Consider the following 20,117-nt stretch of genomic DNA (forward strand, 5'->3'; position numbering starts at 1 on the left):
TTTTTTTAGGGTATTCCTTCGGACCAAGAGCAATCCGGCCGGATTAATTCGGCTCAGTCGGGCCCAAAATGGGCGGGCCGTATCGAATTCGGCTTGACCGAGTCGAATCGGCCTGTTCGAGATTGCCAAGGGTTTCTTTGGAACCAAGAGCGATCGGCCCGGCCGAACCGGAGTCCGGTTTTTTCCGGCCTATGTGATATGTGTAATTTAAAGGCCTTGTTTTATTGTAGGAAAATTCTTCTTCTTTTACATTAGAGGAAATATTACTAACAAAGAGTTTAAAGATGTGTTCATGATACAATCATTACAAGTTGATTACCACTTTGTGTTCTTATTAGTGAAGTTGTTCCAAAATAATTGATAGAAATGACAAAAACTCTTGATTTTATTTATTAGTATTTCTTAATTTTACATGTCCTCTTTTTAATGCTCTAACAACAAAGGATTAAAATTAAAATGTGAGAATACTCTTTTATAAGATTACCAATGTTTTTGACACTCAAATCCACAAAAAGGTGGAGAACCTAATTAAAATAAATAAATTATTTTGTATTAGGGTGTTTAAGTTAATAATACATATTAATTATCAAGTCACTCTAATAATACTTTGCAAAATGATAGATATATATTAAGTGTTGAAATATACTCATTGTTAGAGTATGCATGATTAGTGATATTTAAATTTAGAAGAAAAGATTTTAAATGATTGCACAGCCAAAAAGGTAACAAGTTTTTTGAGAGTCAATTCTTATTTGTATTTAGGTGTATTTCACACGAACAATTACTACGTATACATTAATATTTCTTGAAAGAACTCATTACTCAAAGCTCCATAAATTGTGATTGATCTGAGCATGACACTGCCTGCGAATCATCAATTTTTTTATGCTGTATTTTGATATTTATTTTTTGCTTAACTAAAACTAAATCATATATATATGTATATGTATATGTATATGTATATGTATATATGTATATATGTATATATATGTATATGTATAAGGGGTGAAAAAAAAGAAAAGAAAACCTTCGAATCCATTCACAGTTATTTCACCCAACTTTGCTGCCTATTTTTAGGGTTGCCAAAGTTTCCACGAATGGCAATTAAGAGCCAACTTCAAATAATTTAATGAAAGAACAACAAATAGATGGCATGCAATAATTGTTGGAAAGTCAAGCATGGTTTAATACTTACCTCTCGCATTCCGTGCGATTAGCCCTTTTGCAACACAAATATGTCAAATTTTAGACACATTCAATGCTCTAATTTGTTATGTTTTCTTTTAGGCATTTGCTTTATGGTTGCCAAAAGTCTTGTCGAAGAGTGTATCACAACTAGTCATATTTGCACATTGCAAATGCTAATGTTTTTCCTAAATTATTGGGTGCCCATTCACTAGCTAGTAGGATTATATAATTCAACCTTTTTGTCTTGATTTAATTACCTTGTATGGTGACATAATATAGCCATATATTCCAGATTATTTGCCACAAATCTACTTGAATGTTATAATTTTATATTCTTAATATTTTTTCTCTTGGGTTTTAAACTAACTCGAATATATAAATGTGTATTTTCAATATAGGATATTGATAAGATCTTAACATAAAATTTGAACTCCCTATTAGGTTTTTTTATCATTATTATTTTATCTAAGAACTTAAGTCATTTTATGAAACATGATTTATGATTTTAAGATCTTAGGAGTCAATGATGATTGATCTAGTAACGTTCATACAAGTATAAACATATATATTTTTTCTCATAATTCAGAATTAAAATAGGAGTATTCAAATTATTTTGAATAATTTATATTAAAATTTTTTTTTCAGGCTTTTAATGGGAGCCTCCCGATAGAACAAGAATATTTTTGTGTTTATAATATGATATAAGTATTTTTTATACTATTATCATCCTTAATATCTCTTGTCATGCTCATCTTTCTCTTTTGTCGTGTCTTTCTTTTTTCGTCTTCCTCGATATTTGCTCTTTTCATCTTACCTCAATCTCAAACAAGCTAATTTGATATATTTGTTATGAATATAAAATATATCCCTCCAATCACCAACATATAAAAAATATATAGCAAAATTCTAAGATGAATTTGGCATTATTTCTTAACGAGGTAACAAGTGATCAATTGTATTTTATCTTAAAAAATCCATTAAAGGATAAGAGTAAACTTTTTTTTCTTCAGATTTTTAAATATAAGATAATTCAAATGAGAAAACTAAAATGTAATATAATATATGTAAACATATTAAAAAAAGATACACTATCACATTTTTGGAGCACAACTATTCATTTGTTATAACTTTTGTTAAAAGTTAGAATTGAAAATTTGTATTATAAAAAAAATTAAAATAAAAAATCCCAATAGTTAGTGTATTATTTATTATATGTTTGATGGATCGTCGATTGAGACAATATAAGAATACGAAGGAGGAATTAATCCTATATCTTAAAACTATAATTAGGAGATGGGATATGATCGAAATTTATATTTTAACACCTCCCTCGTCTATATGTGAGGATATCTTAATCTAACTTATGGATATTAATTAAAATTTTATTTTTATATGAGTGTAGTCTATAAAAGATTTGAATTGTTCTGATATCACATTAATTTTTGATAAATGTCGAGCATCATATAATATCTTAATTTATATTCATAATATTTTTAGATATTTAAAATGAAAAAGATATCCTCAGGTAAATTTTCCTGATAATACATCCTAACGTTTTTCTTCTCTTCCTCGGATCACAATGGCGCCAACATTGGCCAACACCTCAATGATTTCATGTGGTAGCTCGCAGCATTCACGCCCTGAATTCAAAGGCAGTGGAACGCAGCAGGTACAGACAAGCGGATGCCTCGGACGACTCATACTTTGACCGAGACGCCATCAAGTGTGCGTGTGTCGAACGCTGTGTTGTGTCGGCCTCAAATGGCATTAGTATTCTAAAGGTGCTGCAGTTGATCGAGTCATAAAAGAAACAAGAAGGAAGAAGAAAGAGTGCCAACCACGAACTCTTCCTTCTCAGCTGCTGCTGCTGCTGCTGCTGCAGTGTTATGTTTTGATCAGCTCCTTCCCCGCTTCGGTATTAAGCATTCACTGTTCAGATGTAGCATGCACAGTGATTTATTGTTTCAGTTGCCAGTAGAGTCGGATCAACTCATGCCTCTGACGACATGATCTTTCTTGTTCGTTCGTCTCGGCTGTATGACTACAGCACCTTTGTTTGTTTTTGATTCAGAAGTCAAGTCTGTTTGGCCACTGCTCTCAGGAGCAGCGACAGGTCTATTGACTCCAAGCAGTCGGCAGTACCGGGGTTGGAAATGAATGCCTCTGCGTAAAAATGAGAACACGGAGACATCCATGCTTTGATGACTGACTACTTGCAGGAGTTGGTGCAAGCTGGTCACACGGAGAAGAGTGGTTCCATTGCCATTGATGGTCGGAAGAACTCATGCTGCGTTTTCTGTCTGCAAATTTCTAGAAACCTTTTGTCTTTGAAGAATAAGATATTATTTTGCGAGGATATGTAATCTATAATTGAAGAGTTAGGATTTGTCTTCATCACAAACCTTTTACATTAAATTCGGTGTTTTGATTGGTGTTGGATATTATTTTCTGTTGGTGTTAACAATTACGATATTTATATTTATATTTATATTTAGATATTGAACAACTAAGCCAACATAAAAATGAGAAAAATAATTATTTTCTTAATATACAGAACGCTTTTTATACCAATCTAAAGAAAAAATAGTACTAGTCAATTAGTGATTAATTTTAGAGCTTAGTATAATATGTATTTATTAGAACACTGCTATTTCTAAATGGGATGATCGCCTTAACGGCCGACACAAAACGTAGTATGTCGGTCGTTCCTTGATAATTCACTTATCGGATTCGAGTTCAATCCGTTAACACGGATCCAAATCCTAAAAGTTACTTCCGTTGGGTCGTCGGGTGCGGGTCGAGTACGTACTGTTCTCAGTGACATTTCGGGTTTGGATCCTACGAAATGGACTAAATTACCGCTGTGGCGGACCCTGACAAATTTCAGGGTGAATCAGTCCGTCTGCGAGATGCATGGCGACCGGGAAGATCCTTCTTTAATTCCCTTCACAGCCTTCAAACACCTGTTCTATGGCATAGAAAACCCACCTTTTTCTTCCGCTATAAAGTCTCCCGGAATTCCTCAGGGTTTCCTTCATCTCCATCATCCAAGCTCTCTCTCTCTCTCTCTCTCTCTCTCTCTCTCTCTCTCATTCTCATGCCAAAGTAAGCAGAACACCGCTATTTCTTGTTGTATGTAGTGAAGGAAGAACGAGAATGTGCACGGCCAACAAGAAACTGGGGAGGATACGGCAGATCGTGCAGCTGAAGCAGGTGATGCGCCGGTGGCGGGCCATCAGCTTTGGCCGGTGGTCGTGGGGAAGGACCGGCGTCCGGGCAGGGTCCGTGGCGGTGTATGTCGGACCGGAGCGGCGGCGGTTCGTGGTGCCGGCCCGGTTCTTGAATCTGCCGGTCTTCGCAGCGCTGCTGGATAGGGCGGAGGAGGAGTACGGGTTCCAGCCGGCTGGCGGCCTGGCCATCCCCTGCGACCCGGTCTTCTTTCGCTGGGTGTTGGACGCGCTCGGCCGGGACCAGGGCCGGTTCGGGTCGCTCGGCCTCGACGCCCTCCTTGCCCTCTTCGCCCGCCACGGCGACGCCTCCGCCGCCTGCAGAGAAGCCGCCTCCTACAATGCCTTCTCTCCGTTGCTCCCCAAGACTAGAGCTTGAGTCTTGCTTTCGGTCTTCTTTTCCTTGTACAGGGGAAATGTTATGAGAGGAAAGAAAAAGGAAGGGAGGAGTGTAGATCCATCCATGAGATCCTAAACATCGGGGTTGAATTGAGATGTGAGCGTTTAAGTAAACCTCCTCCTCTTCCTCTTGTCTCTTCACTTCTAATTTTTAGGGTTCTGAGGGTTTTCGAGGTTTCAGATGATGATGTTGACGATGAAGCATGATGTCAGTTGAATTCAAGGAAAAAAACACTTGAATTTTTGACTGCTGATTTATGCTCTCTCAAGTGTTTGAGTGGCCACCTTCTTCCCGACGGTCAATGCTATGAAGATTGTGTTTGAATGGTTACCTTCTTCTTGCTGTGTAATTTTAGGAACACAAGATTTGCTTTCTTCTTCTGTTACTGTTCATTTCTCATCACAAGTTGCACATCAAATATGTCTTACATAATTGTGGAAGATGTCAACAACATTTGGTGCATAATCTGATTGCAAATAATTGTGTTTCTTTAGTTATGGATCAACTTGTCACTCTTTCCTACTTTTGTTTCATCTCTTGTGTTTTCTTGTCAATGCTCATTATTCTTCTCACAGAATTGTGGAATATGATTACAGCACATAATTGTGTTTCCTTAGTACTGGATCACTACTTTATTCACTTTCATTTTTTGTCCTAGGATTACAGTGTGCAAAGATTCTCATCAGTGTCTCACACTTGCAATGGTGGTTGTCAGCATCTCCAAGCTTGGTGGTTGCTTGGCCTTTTACCCAACTTGCATCAGGATACTGAGGAGATGATAACAAGACTAGCATCAACAAAGCAATATCTGCCCCTTTGATATGTACACAAAAAGTGAAAAATGGCTCAGTTGAAAGGCAGCAATCACGAGGGATTCAGCATCTTTCTTTTGGACTTCATGGTAAGTTGATGGCCTTACCTGATTCTTTTACCATTCATTACCTTCTTACTTGTCAGCTGCTTCCATGTGCAAGTAGATCTACTGAACTCTAGGAAGAACTGATGTCCTAGTCTCATGTTACTGATATGCCCCATAAAAGAAATAGCTTCTCCAGAGGTTTCTTTAGACTTTCACCAAGAAAAAAATGACAAGGTTAGGCACTGCTTTGTTGTGTTTATGCTGGTGTTCTTTAGTTTCCAGAGCAAGGTAAGTGGCACACTACCTTTCCATCATTCACTGGCAATGTTGATTAGGGTCCACTTCAAGTCCACAGAAGTCATTAAAAGGCTCCTTTTGGTTGACACCAAGAAAAGCTTCTGTACTTTATAGATGTGTTTCATGATTAGGATCATCTCAATACTAACAACATGTTTATTTTCAGGAGTAATATTCCTCACAGCTTCACTGGTTCTCCTCCAACTTTACTATAAGGTATTTTGATTATTTTGTACTGAAGGGATATTTGTATGATCTTATTGATCTGCATGAACCATGTGGTGGTGGCATATGCAACTGGGAAAGTATATGAGAAAGTGTTGGTATCCCAGAAATATGAAATATAGGCATCGCTATTCCCTAAAGAAGATTCAAGTGTTTTTCTTACTCTAGGCACGCAAAGCTTAGTCAGCTATTCTGAAATTTACATTCGATATAGATTCTATTGTGCAGGCAAATTCAGAGGTTGGATCCTCTCTTGTACAACACCTATGCAGGATACTAATGGGAATGTGTGCAACACCTGATCAGGAATGAACTGTATCAAATCCAACACTATATATTGATTGGATCTGTGCTCTTTGATGAAAACTACTTATGTGACTGTAAGCTGCAATATATTTACAATAGCTCATCTACAGCAGGAAGGACCTAATGGTGAGAACTGTGAGAATTTTACTACTGTATAAACCAATTTATCTCCAGATAAATTACTGTGCTATGTTTTCTGCATTTGCTCATCATTCTTTTGAAGTCCTTTGGGCATCACATTTCCTGTCACAGCATATGGTACAACCAATCATATCTTGGAAAACATGTTGTCTTCATCATTATGTTTCTAAAGCTGACCTTCTACCCTGCTGTGAGTTTGCATTCTCTCTGTATTTAAGCTTCCAGCAAAATTGGCAAAAGGATTGTGATTTCCTATATAGGACTCATTAATGTTCGTCTTCTGAGCAGTGAGAAACTCCACAGAAATGGCAAGTAATGGGACAAAACTGGCTGCCATTACAGTTAGGCCTTTTGATTTCGGTCGGTGGTGTGTCAGATGTGCAGCAGAAACCAAAAGGCCGAGCCCTGCTAGTGTTTCAACAGGTAATAACATGTTACATTTAGATCAAAAGCAGCAAGGCGTGCTGTGTTCTCTGATGTGTTCAGAGGTATACTTAGAATAATGCGGAGAGCTCTTGTCGCTGCGCAGCGTGGCTTCAAGCTGGCACGTGAAGGGACTGCAAAGGATGTGTTCCTTAACCTGATTACAGTGAGACATTTACGTTTACTGTGTGAAGTAAATGATGGTTGAATACGGCAGTAGAAATCTAACCTTTAGCATCCCCATTGGTAAGGATGTCGCAATTATAGATCTGCAATGCTGGCTGTGCTTTCAACATCAACATGTGTATTGCTAGCATTGTGATGTTCCACTCGAGTTCATTCTTGTTCTTTCTACATTGAAGGTTCATAGTGTTATGAGAGAAAGACCAGTAAACCACCAGAATTCATTCTTCTTCTTCTGCATTGAAGGTTCATAGTGTTGTGAGAGAAAGACCAGTAAACCACCACCACAAAAAAAAAACAATAAAACAGAAATTGAAAGAAGCCGATGCAAAATTTATATGATTCATACTTCTTGTCTGTGTTCGTAGAGAAAGACCCCATTCGTTTACTATGAGTGATAATCAAATATAAGAAATAAAATCATCTCTTAACTCAAACTAAGTAAAGATTCTTTGTATATCCTTACATATAAATTATATACATATATATCAAAGAAGTATTTTTGTTAAACTTTTTAGATCTACTAACAAAATTATTAAAAAAAATATAAAAGTATTATATCGAACATCGTAATGAACACCCTAAATTTTCTAAAGAAAATTGTAAAAGTGTTCAAAATATTTTTCCTCTATCTTTTCCCTCATCAAGATTCTGACGTTATACTTAATAAAAACAATCAAACCCTTATTCATAAAGATTCTTTTCATACTAATTCTTTATCTTTAATTGATCTTGCTCTCCCTCCGAACAATACTTGCTAAAATGGATTTTTGTTACTTACCAAATCAGCAAGCTAAATTTTATAGGTTTTAGCTTACATGATCTTCTAAAGATATATATAGGATATGATTAGATTCTAAAAATATATATAGGATATGATTAGATTCTGATTACGATTATCGATTAATAGAATGGAAGTCCAAATATAATAGAATTCCTTACAAAATGACTTTAACATGATAAATTTTTATAACTACTTATCATAGATCCCCTGTTCTTGCCTATAAAAGGATAAAACTTTATAGAAACTTAATACGAATAATTGGATACGTGGATATATGGATACGTAGATATGTTAATACGTGATATTATTGAGAAATTATATATATTCTCTTATCTCCTTTTAATCACGTGAACCGATTAATAAGAGATTACAGATCTTCTATCATATTTCCTTTATCTCTAAATTCATTGGTCATAGCGGTCGATATTTAAAGAGAAAAAGACGAGTCTAATTTTTCTTGCAGATCGACATTATTATAGCTTTTAGATTTGATAATGGTGTGCTTGTAGATTTGAAAAGATTTTATGAAAATCAACGAAACCTACGCATCATAAGTTTAGATCTATTGTTATTTAATTTTATATTTTAACATCAAAGTTTTTCATATAATAATAGCATAAACATGATTTTTAAGTTTACAATTGATATTAAATCATGAAATCAAATACTTTAGATCTAATTTTTTTAGCACCTCTGTGAAAATGTATTAATCAATTTTTATTTACGATGTATGAATAATTTGTCTATATTACTAATTTGCTTTTCTATCTAGTCTATCATATCGCCTATAAGGCCTGTGCTTACAAGCGATATAAAGTTTCTCGTGCTTGATCAACATACTACTATCAATACTTATTGTCGGCAATAGTGTTATTGAGGGTAACGACCTCAAGTGGTTGCTAGCTTGCCCAATCGTGGGTAGCGATTGTGTACTTAGCACTATGGGGTCTGGCAACCCTACGACAGCTACACAATGTCATTATATGCGACAATTATAGCATCATCATTACTCGTGATGGTTGTAGTGGTTGCACATTATCGTTGCATGCGATAGTTGCAACAACTCCACCATTGTCTATAATGACTACGACAGTTGTAGTATGTCACTACGCAACATCTGTTGGCTATGACCAATGTCACTAGATGTTGAAGGCCAGTAGAGTCGTTGGGTGGCATGTATATGCATAACGTGTAACGATCGTAGAGATCATTGGGTCGCATGCACGCATAGCCATGTGTAGGCGAGGAGGTCATAGGTAGACGATAGCTACATATTATGATGGCGATCATGCCTCGCACAGCAACCACAAAAAAAGAGTGACATTTAGTATTTCTAATTGAAATTATAGTTTTACCCTTATAGATTTATTTAATTCTAATATATGTTCTTTTGATAATTCTATGCTTTAGAAATCAAAAATATTTATTTTACATGCTATGTTAAAATTATAGATTTACCCTTTAGAAATTTAAAATTTCTAAATTATGTCCTCAATTATAAAATTAACTAATTATTTATTTTAATAAAATATTTTGAATGAACTTAATTATAACTATATTTTGACTGCTTGACCAGGTCTAGACTTAATCAATTAACTCCTAATCAAATTAAAAAAAAGTCAAATTTTGATCAATTTTAATTTTGACTCGTCTAATCAGAATGGTTAGCTTAAACTTATGAGCCCAATTTGATTAGTCCAATTACTTGCTTGCTTAAATAAATAGGGTTAATTGGCCTAATTTAAAGTTTCATATAGATTTTAAAGAAAAACTATAAATTTATGATTTTAAATAATTTTCTCATATGATATATTGATAAAAATTTACATGTGATAATTAAAAAATTAATTATTATTCCTAGATATTTATTTGATTATTCATATGTATATATTTAAAATTATGAATTAATATTTATTTTTCACATAAAAATATGATTTATAATTTATCATAAATCATGTCGAATGTATTAACAACCACTGTTACTTATTTACATTGTTGATGCAAGATTATGGTCTTTTCTATCCTTTTTATACTTGTTATATGTTTGTGAATGAATGTGCCGTGGCTCATTGGTCAGCACGGCTTGGTCCACGGGTCGATGTCGAGAGTGTCCCGTTGGTTGAACTAGACGCCGAGACGTCGATTGACTCTCGGTGTCAAGTTCTTGGTCAGTGCTTCTCAGCCTAGGAGCTGAACAGTCAATGACTCGCCTGTGGGGTCGTCGATCGACGACTTTCGAGGTTGGGGCGCCCGTGAATCGTGGGTGGCCGCTTTCTTGCAGAAAAAGGCCTTCGTCGGGTGATCCCCGACCGTAGCCCCTCCGACGAGCAAGTTAGTTGAATGTTTTTCTTCCTCCTTCCCGTGGGTATCCACGAAGAGTTCTTATATTATGGCATGAGGGTGGATCATACGCGGTTCGAGGTGATCGATGTGTCGGACAGCGTCTCAGCACACATGGGCTCTGACCTTGCGTGCGAGGGTGATGACGTCCTGGATTTATCGGAATGAGGCGTGTGAGATGTCATGACATGTGACATTTTGCTACGGGTTCTGACTTTACGTGTGGGATGTGATAACATGCCTAGGGTCCATAATTTGTCATATCATTATATACTTCTTATCTTTAATTGTGGCACGATATCATTGACAGAATTTTTACTACGCAGGTATTTGATTGAACACCCAGAGCACATTCGACAAGGGGTAAATCTCTCGTATGCACGATCGATGAGTTCTTGCGGTGTTGGTTTGATGTAAGCCTTCAGATCATTCCGATGAAATCACCAACCAGAAAAATAAGGAGGCCAACTCCCAATCAAACATTCAATGATCAGCAACACGCCAAGTCAGAAGATGATCGTTCCTGTTATGGCTTGTGCCTATGTTGTTTGTTTAAATGTCACCGTGAAGGTCGAGGGCACGAGGGGACGGGCGCAGGGCGCGGTTGTGTGGAACTCCAAGTTACCAAAAGCAATTGATATTTGGAGTTCTGATTCCAGTCTGCGATAGTACATACAATATGCAGAAATGAAGTCGTTTAAGCCTGTAAAATAATTGAAATGTTGGATATGGGTCGATATTTCGGATTCATATGGTATTCGGATTTAAAGCATAGGCGGATCTTGATCCGTTACCCGATGCTTGGCAATTGCGCCACCAATCAATTATACGACGGTTCGATAAAAGCCTCTCGTGTCGTCGTGCAATATAAATGCATGGCTCGTCGTTTTGACTCAAAGATGGAATGGTCATTCATGACATTCCAAGTTGATGATTGGTTGAGCCATGTATCAATCAACCTGGACGGGTGACTGTTATATAGAGTTGAACCGGGTTCGGAAACAGTCGATACGAACCGGTCCAAGGATGAGAGAATATATATGTCTTTGGTGTCGCCGCTGTCTCATTCTCCGCAAAAACCCTAGCACCAAAGCTCAGGTTCTCTGCCGTCGCCGCCGTCGAGATGCCGCCCAAGTTCGATCCGACCCAGGTCGTCGACGTCTACGTGCGGGTTACAGGAGGCGAGGTCGGCGCGGCGAGTTCTCTCGCGCCAAAAATTGGTCCCCTGGGGCTGTCCCCGAAGAAGATCGGAGAGGACATCGCCAAAGAGACGGCCAAGGACTGGAAGGGCCTCCGCGTCACCGTCAAACTCACGGTCCAGAACCGGCAGGCCAAGGTCACCGTCGTCCCCTCCGCCGCCGCCCTCGTCATCAAGGCCCTCAAGGAGCCGGAGCGCGACCGCAAGAAAACCAAAAACATCAAGCACAACGGAAACATCTCCCTCGATGACGTCGTCGAGATCGCCAGGGTCATGAGTCCCCGGTCCATGGCCAAGGACCTCAGCGGCACCGTCAAGGAGATCCTCGGCACCTGCGTCTCTGTCGGCTGCACCGTCGACGGGAAGGATCCCAAGGATCTCCAGCAGGAGATCTCCGATGGCGACGTCGAGGTGCCGCTCGAGTAAGCCTTAATTATCTTCGCATTCGGGTCAGTATCCTTTGAATTGATGCTTGTCATCTTTATATTGCTCGTTTATGAGACTTCAAGATTTCTGCATGTAGTTTAGATGCACTATATTAGCTTGATCGAGTCTTGATCTGGTTAAGTATGAAAACATTACGGCTATGTTTGCAATCAAAATGCCATTTTTTAGCAAATCACAATATGCTTATGTTTGCCACTTCGCTTGAATCTATAAATCTATAACATACTCAATGCTGTTTGTTAATGATTGCTTTGTGATATTAGAATTTTGTAACAGACATTGCTCTTTAGCTAACATGATGTTTTTGAGCTATTCTAATGCCAAGCATGTGTGAAAGATGCATAACATCTTGCCCACAATATGATGGATGGAAAAGCTTCTTGCTTAACGAAAATTGGATCTATTTAGTGCTTTCATGCAAAATCTGATATTAGAATTTTGTATCAGACAATACTCTTTAGCTAACATGATGTTGTTACTTGTTCTATCAATGGATTTGAGCTATTCTAATGCCAAGCATGTGCGAAAGATGCATAACATCTTGCCTACAATATGATGGATGGAAAAGCTTCTTGCTTAACAAAAATTGGATCTATTAGTGCTTTCATGCAAAATCAAAAGTTGAACTGATATTGGTTAGATGAATTAGTGAGATCAAACTGTGGTGTGTCTCAGATTTATGCTGTCCCTTTATCTTTCCGGTTATAGCTTTGTATTGAGGAATTGAGGAGAACTCTCACTGATCTTTTTATTATCTGTTAGATCTTGGTCAATTGCAAAAGTGATCCTTGTTCGTGACTCCGAAAGAAATCACCTTCTTTTCTCTAGCAAATTATCAGCAATGTTAACTAGCTCACTTCTTTCATAACTCTTTGGTGTTGTCAAGGACTTCTTATTCACATATCTTTTCTATTTCCCTTGCAACATGTTGTTTCAATTTGCAACAGATTCATTATATCTCCCTTGCTGTATGTGCTTGCTTTTGTTCTACTCTCAAGCACTTTGGCTTTCCACCCACTGTCAATTGAATTGATCCAGTGTGCGAATTCCACACTACCTTTGCTTACACGTATACAAATATGTACATGGCAGACACATGACATACAGATGTAGTAAGTCAATGATTCTGTGTGTTGTTATCATACTGTTCTTTGATCCGGAGGAAAAAAAGAAATAGGTTTTTTTCTTTGTGTTCTATGAACAACGATGGATTGGGCCAATGATAATGATCTTTTCTCTCTCAAAGTTTACGCGTCCCGTAATGTTTTTTGTCCTGGTAATTTTTCTTCAACCAGACGAGAACTCAAGAATGATGTGTGTCATTTGCTCATTATTCAATTAGCAGAATGATGTGCGTCATTTGTTCAAGCGACGCTGTCATGCTTGCATAGAAAATGTTAGAAAGCTCTTGTTCTTGAAACCGATCGAGAGCACTTGAAAGGTGATGAGTTTACACTCGGGAGGGTTTCCATCTCACTTTATGTGCTTCTCAACCCTTTTATGTTTTTATGTAGTTAGCAGTCCACCAGTGTCATCTAAATCTTTATTTACATTGCATCGATTAATCAATCGGAGGAGTTTAGTGCCTCAATTTGTTTTTTCTAGCTTATTTCCGAGTATCTTAGTGGTTAGTGGTGGTAGAATAAAATGTGAATACGGGGAACTCATAAGAGAAGTATTTATCGGAACTTAACTAATGATAAAGAACAAACTCTATTATGTTTGTTTTTGCTGCTCCTGCATCCCATTGGAAGTCTGTCGCTTTCACGAGCGCTCCGCGGCGTCTCCCTTCATCCCCACCGAAGGGCTGTGCGCGTCTTCCTTGGGAGCCTCGTACAGCGTCACTGCTGCCTCCGATCCCGTCAGCGGAAGGCTTGCTTCGTCGCGGAGCACCGCTGTGAGGACGGCCACCACCTCGCTCATTGCCGGCCTCGCCTTGGGGTTCTGGTTCAGGCAGTCGTAGGCCAATCTCGCCACCCTTTCCGCGTTGGCATTGTAATACTGGCCTCCGATTCTGGGGTCGATGACGCTGAACAGCCTCTTGCGACGGACGAGCAGAGGGCGAGCCCACTCGACCAGGTTGTGCTCTCGGCTTGGCCTGCTCCGGTCCAACGCTTTGCGTCCGACGAGCAGCTCCAAGAGCACGACTCCAAACCCATACACGTCGCTTCTCGCGGTTAGATGGCCTGCCAAATCACAATCAATGAAAATTATAATACGAAATCCTAAATAGTAAATTAGAAGGAAAGATATTACACAATATTAACTGAAAATTAGATGAAATGAAGAGAGATGCCGCGACAAATGTTTTTATTGAGTTAAAACATTTGGAAAAGAGTTCAATTTATATTAAATTTTAATAAAATTATTACCATAGTTTATACTGTAATACTAACATTATTTTTAATTTTCATTCTGCTATTTTCCTTTGCGGTGTAACATTTGACATACAAACAGATAATGTGCAATCTCTATGCATAATTTACTGGCAATGAATGGCCAAAACGAATGGCGTTTAAGATGTAAAGAGCGAAATACCACATGGTATGGATTAATGGAAGGTAATGCCAAGCTCAATTTATTGATTACCAGTCATTATGTACTCGGGAGCTGCATAACCAAAGGTTCCCATCACCCTGGTGGAAACATGTGTTTGCTCTCCCATAGGCCCCTCCTTCGCAAGGCCGAAGTCGGAAAGCTTTCCATTATACTCCTGCATAAAGAAAGGGTCTTCAAATAATCTGAAAACTCACATTTCAGAGTTGAAATGCATGACTATTTCATTATGATCAGTTGTCTTTAATTAAACAGAAACTGACTGTGTTCTCACAAACACCATCACAATCTTTTGCATATTTCCAGTACATAAGTAAGATTTATCATTTCTTCACTAATTCATCTGTTACAAATCAATTTAAAATAATTTTGATAAGAACATAAAGGAATAGCTTCAAGTTTAAATTGAACATACAGTTTCTAGATGTGGCACCATCTTTTTTGGATACTTGAATTCTTATACCAAGAGACAAACCTGACTTGTCAACTTACTATAATCGAAGCTTGCTTAATTGTATAACGAGCTAACTGGTTAGATTCTCGAAACATGAAGGCCTTTTTATGCTCCTTTTGCAAGAACAAAAACTGTAAACAGAGAAACATGGTTAAGAGAGGAGAGGGTGGAAGAAGACAAACCGAATCAAGCAAGATGTTTGATGTCTTGAAATCACGATAGATGATGGGTCTTTCAGCTCCATGAAGAAAGGCAAGCCCATTTGCAGCATCCAGAGCTATCTTCATCCGAGTCAACCATGGCATGGTAGTGCACCCCTCTGACGATGAAGTTTAAGATGATACAATAGTCAATTATCTTCGTCCTGACTTTGAGAACTAGGGAAAATTCATTCAGTATCTAAAAATAGGACATTTAGCTATATGTTTCATCCTTGACCTAATTAATAGTCACTGTTCTCTCAGAACTAAGTGAATTTGTGAATACCAAAAGCATGCCAAGTCAAACATGGTTCCTATTAGACAAAGAAATCAACTTAACGACGGAAAATGTATATAAGAGCATATGAGATCATCATCATACTTTTGAAGAGTTTACATTCTAGGCTCCCACAGGTCATATACTCATAAACCAGAAGCCTATGTTCATCCTCACAGCAGTAGCCAATAAGCTTGACAAGGTTTGCATGACTGAAGTGCCCAAGATAGTTGACTTCTGCCTGACAAACAAGGAAGAAGCTGATGAACTACAAACCCTCTGAATAGACCATTCAAACTCATCATATAAATTGGTTTACTGTCTCTCTCTCTCTCTCTCTCTCTCTCTCTCTATATATATATATATATATATATATATATACTTTTTCTTTCAAGATCAGACAGAGAAAAAACTTTATCAGCTACAAGTAAATGAAATGATGATTTGCCAAGGACTCCTATTGGTAATTGAGAAGTGGAGCGACGGCTCAAATTTTCTCTATGGTAGTGGCAGAGTCTATGCTCAAGCATGGAGTAAACTTGAGGATCAATTATCAGGGACCCTATTGCTGAAGCATACATGAAATGATAGTAAATAGAATTAATGTTCATGAGAAGTGAAAGAAATGATATTTACCAGCCATTCCTTGTCTCCCTGGTGTCCATCTGGATTAAGCCTTTTAACAGCAACCTGAGTGTACTCAAAACCTGGCCTGACATTATCATCTATAGTACCTTTGTAGACAAGGCCAAACCCGCCCTCACCAAGTACTAAATCTGGACGAAAGTTCTTGGTAGCCAGCCTCAATTCTTCATATGTAAATGTTTGGACATTGCCATAGCCAGGCATCTGTCGGAAGTCTTCCACGTCTTTGATTGTCACAGGCAAACTCACAACATTCTGTTCTCGGGTAGGAGCTGATGCTAAAGAAGCATTACCAATTTGAACCGAGGAAGGTTTCAGTTGATTAGTACTTGCAGTTACAACTATTTGCAGCAAAAAAATATGTTCATCGTTGAGTCCACTCATACTAAAATCCTTTAAATAATTGGAAGCGTTGATCGAATTCTATCCAAGTCTGAACAGCCTAAACTTCAGGATGCTCATAACATAATAACTACAAAGAGTCGGCCATGAAGTAACGAAACATTTTGTTTATTCAGTCTTTCATGGTGAAATGTAAGTAGTTGTAGATACAAGAAGTACAGCTACCAGACTTGCAGAAGCAATACATATGTAACACATCTACTTAGAAAAGTTACTTATTTATCCAGAGATACAACATTTGTTACCAGATATTGCACCATAATCCGTACCTTAACAACATATATATAGAGATTGACTAGACTAAATGATGTTCTTTATTTCTCCTTTAGAAAAGCAGTAATCACCATATTAAAGCTCGGAATAGCTGTGCTGAAGGGTTTATGTATTGTATCCCTATAATACTAAGTAATCTCCCTTACCAATTAGGTTGTATGTCCATTGTTCATGGGATTTCTTCAAGTAGAATGACACTACAAATTAGGTTGTGTGTGCAGATTATTGAGATTAATGCTTGCTTTTCATGTTAACTTGATAACATATAAGCTTTGGTTTATATCAATAAAAAATTCATTACATATTGAATCGTTAAGATAGTAACAAAATATCTCCTCTCATTACTAGCTAGTTCAGGATCAACTCGAACTGGCTCCATAGTAGCTCGAATACAAACAAACAAGTTGAGTTTGAATTTGCTTTTCATGTTAATTTGATACATACATACATATATATATTGTTTGTATTCCAATAGAATAATCGAGTTTTTACTTGACGAATTCAAGTTATTCGTAAATTGACCCACAATGAGAACAGAAATCTTGCTACTATCTTAACTATCAAATATATATTAAATAGTATATCATCTATTAATGTAAACAAAAGCTTATCAAGTTAACATGAAAGGCAATCATTAACCACACAACCTAAGTTCGTAATGCCGTGTTTCAGATTCTACGATGGACTAAGAACGAAAAGGAATTGATGTGTGATTAAAGAGGGGAAGATCACCTGATCCGGCCTGGTTAGGGGAATAGGGGTCTATCGAGCTAAGGCAGCTCCCCATGATACACCCCCCCCCCCCCCCCCCCCCCCCCCCGGCTCCCTCCTTCCCCCGGGGGCGGACAGAGAAAGAGAGCCTCAACCCCGTAGGTCCATTCGCCAGCCCCTGATCCGATTGCCTGCCTTCGACGAACCCCGGAAATCCCCTGCTGCAGCGGCGTCGGCGTCGACGAAGGCAGTTACGGTGGAACTCGGAGGCGATTCGGTCCCTTCTAATCGCCGCGGCAAAAGAGGCTCTCCGGGTCGCGAGGATTTTGGGAAGGGAGAGAGAGAAAGAGAGGATAGAGGAGAGGAGCGAAGCGGGAAATATGATTCGTTTCGTTTCGTTTGGTATTTATTTCGAGGAGGAGGAGGATACGAGCAAGAGTCGGCGCCGGAAACGGTAAAACCTGGTAATAAACACCCCCCTTCGGAGGACCTGCATGTCGTTTACCCGTACATCTGATTGCGTTTTCTATGTGGGACCCACGCGTAATCACATCAGCCGCTGTCCAAGCAAGCATCCAACCGCGTAATACGGCAATGCCCATAGACATTCAACGACACCACGAAAGAGCCTCGCCCAGTGTATATTTTTTGCTGGGACGTATAAGTTATCATCTTATTTCACAGAATGCGATCAGGGATGACATTGATATCTTATTGCCTTCTTCGTCTTCTGAGAGGAGATGCCATCGACGGTGGAGAATCCAAAGCACTTCTTGGAATGCCGCTTGTCTCGGTCTCTTCGCCCCAGCTCGGAGATCGCTGTCCAAGGTTTGCTTCTGTATTGACATTATGAGCATCACAACGACATGGATCGCAACCAGAGAGGTCGAGAAGTTGCTACGGCTGATACTCGGCGAAGAGCACGACACAATGTTTTTATTATATAAAAAATTCAATATTAAAAATTAAAATCTAATAATATTATATTTAAATTTATGATATATTTTTTCATAGTGTTCAGAAATTTTTTATTTGATCTACGGACATATTGTTGTCGGATTATAATAATATCGATATGCAAAGAGAATTACACTCGTTTGCTCATCTCTATATATTATCACACATCGAAGAAGATTTGTAATATTTCATTAATATTAGTTAGTTCATGTGATAGTCATGTATCCTTATCTCATATATGTATTCGTATATCCGTATATTATATTTTTTATTTTTAAGTTTATCTATTTATAGACGAGGGTTGAGATAAGTAATTAGATGAGTCCCTCCGATCAAGATCAACTCATAAGGAATACTGTTATAATTAAACTTTTTTTTTATTCATCAATAATTATAGTCAAAATCCAATCAAATTTATAATATATCTTACCTAATTAGATATAGTAATATAATATAATATTCTTCCATTTGAGTCATTAATTAGTAATATATAAAAAAACTAAAATCAAAATAAATAAAATAAAATTTTATTTAAAAATAATTTTATTTAGTTGGATTCTAAAACTTTGAAAAACTATTTTACATATACATATGAATTTTATGAAATAGTTCAATAAGTTCAATAAGCATAATACCATATTAAATCTTACTATCAATGTAAGATTTAATAGTTGTATTTCATCGATATCATACTTAGTACTATAACACTATTAACCCTTTATAATATAGTCCTGACCTATGTAATTTATCTTATCAAAATAATTATATTAACACATTCAACCATTATATATATATATATATATATATATATATATATATAAGATAATAAAAATAAATAACTTTAATTACGTAAATAAGAAAGTCAATTATAATGTTCACTTATATATTCATCACTATATCTTTTATGGGTTACTCACAAACCCAATTATAAGAAAGGATATAATCTTGAATTTCTCAAATTCTATCCAACTGAATTTTAATGGTTCTTTCATTAATACATTAACTAATGATTTATTAATAAATTTAAATTAATCTTAAAATATTTTAATACACTATTTATATAATATAATGAATTCTAAATATTATTAACAATTACCATAAAATCAAGTCTTGTAAACCTTTTTGGATCATTTATATAAATTATTTATTCTACGTAACTTTTCAATAATTAAGTATGTGATCCTTGCAACTAGTTTACTTAAGGTCTAATACACACAATGTAAATTACATATGATCAAGCAATTTATAATAATTTAATCTAAAAAATATATGGACATTTATCAATATACAAGGAAGAAAGTATCATTATAATAAAATAATATAATATTAATACTTTGAGATTTTTAATAAATATTAAACTATCAATATCATCTCTGTTTCTAAAATATCAAGATATTTAATGTTCACATATAAAAATACTTATAGAGAACCGATATCATCCCTATGGAATACTATTACTACCATTGGATATATAACCATAAACTATAAAGTTATCAAAAATAGTATCATTTTCTCTCATCATATAATTATTCGAATTAATTTTTTTTTAAAATTATTTAAATCTTTTAATTATGTATGCCATTATGAATATTATTTTTTAATATAATTTAAGATTAGTTTATTA

The 20,117-nt window shown here is 36.8% G+C and overlaps 3 protein-coding genes across 3 annotated transcripts; 2 read left to right on the top strand and 1 right to left on the bottom strand.

Moving 5' to 3' along the window:
• The first annotated feature begins 4,209 nt into the window (after positions 1–4,209).
• On the top strand, positions 4,210–5,280 carry LOC135679215 (protein SMALL AUXIN UP-REGULATED RNA 12-like). Its single transcript, XM_065192712.1, has one exon. The coding sequence runs from the start codon at positions 4,345–4,347 to the stop codon at positions 4,792–4,794; it is 450 nt and encodes a 149-aa protein (XP_065048784.1). The 5' UTR covers positions 4,210–4,344; the 3' UTR covers positions 4,795–5,280.
• A 6,149-nt stretch (positions 5,281–11,429) lies between these two features.
• On the top strand, positions 11,430–12,248 carry LOC135679217 (large ribosomal subunit protein uL11-like). The gene has a single exon (XM_065192714.1). It carries the CDS (start codon positions 11,497–11,499, stop codon positions 11,995–11,997), a length of 501 nt encoding a protein of 166 aa, XP_065048786.1. The 5' UTR covers positions 11,430–11,496; the 3' UTR covers positions 11,998–12,248.
• Positions 12,249–13,618: 1,370 nt separating this feature from the next.
• LOC135679216 (probable serine/threonine-protein kinase PBL17) lies at positions 13,619–16,651 on the bottom strand. The gene is made up of 5 exons (XM_065192713.1): positions 16,142–16,651; positions 15,611–15,746; positions 15,211–15,347; positions 14,608–14,731; positions 13,619–14,204 (listed from the first exon to the last, which is right to left on the bottom strand). The coding sequence occupies exons 1-5, from the start codon at positions 16,532–16,534 to the stop codon at positions 13,783–13,785; spliced, it is 1,212 nt and encodes a 403-aa protein (XP_065048785.1). The 5' UTR covers positions 16,535–16,651; the 3' UTR covers positions 13,619–13,782.
• Between the last annotated feature and the right edge of the window lie 3,466 nt (positions 16,652–20,117).

This window comes from Musa acuminata, chromosome BXJ1-7 (assembly GCF_036884655.1).
Source record: "Musa acuminata AAA Group cultivar baxijiao chromosome BXJ1-7, Cavendish_Baxijiao_AAA, whole genome shotgun sequence".
NCBI classification, from domain to species: Eukaryota; Viridiplantae; Streptophyta; class Magnoliopsida; order Zingiberales; family Musaceae; genus Musa; species Musa acuminata.

What these genes read in the sequence shown, in the direction of transcription:
- LOC135679217 (XM_065192714.1), top strand. Translation starts at nt 11,497, where the DNA reads ATGCCGCCCAAGTTCGATCCGACCCAGGTCGTCGACGTCTACGTGCGG.
- LOC135679215 (XM_065192712.1), top strand. Translation starts at nt 4,345, where the DNA reads ATGTGCACGGCCAACAAGAAACTGGGGAGGATACGGCAGATCGTGCAG.
- LOC135679216 (XM_065192713.1), bottom strand. Translation starts at nt 16,534, where the DNA reads ATGAGTGGACTCAACGATGAACATATTTTTTTGCTGCAAATAGTTGTA. An exon ending in AGGGAGACAAGGAATGGCTG is followed by an intron (nt 15,747 to 16,141) that starts GTAAATATCATT and finishes CTTGTTTGTCAG; the next exon opens with GCAGAAGTCAACTATCTTGG. An exon ending in CAAACATCTTGCTTGATTCG is followed by an intron (nt 14,732 to 15,210) that starts GTTTGTCTTCTT and finishes TTCTTTATGCAG; the next exon opens with GAGTATAATGGAAAGCTTTC.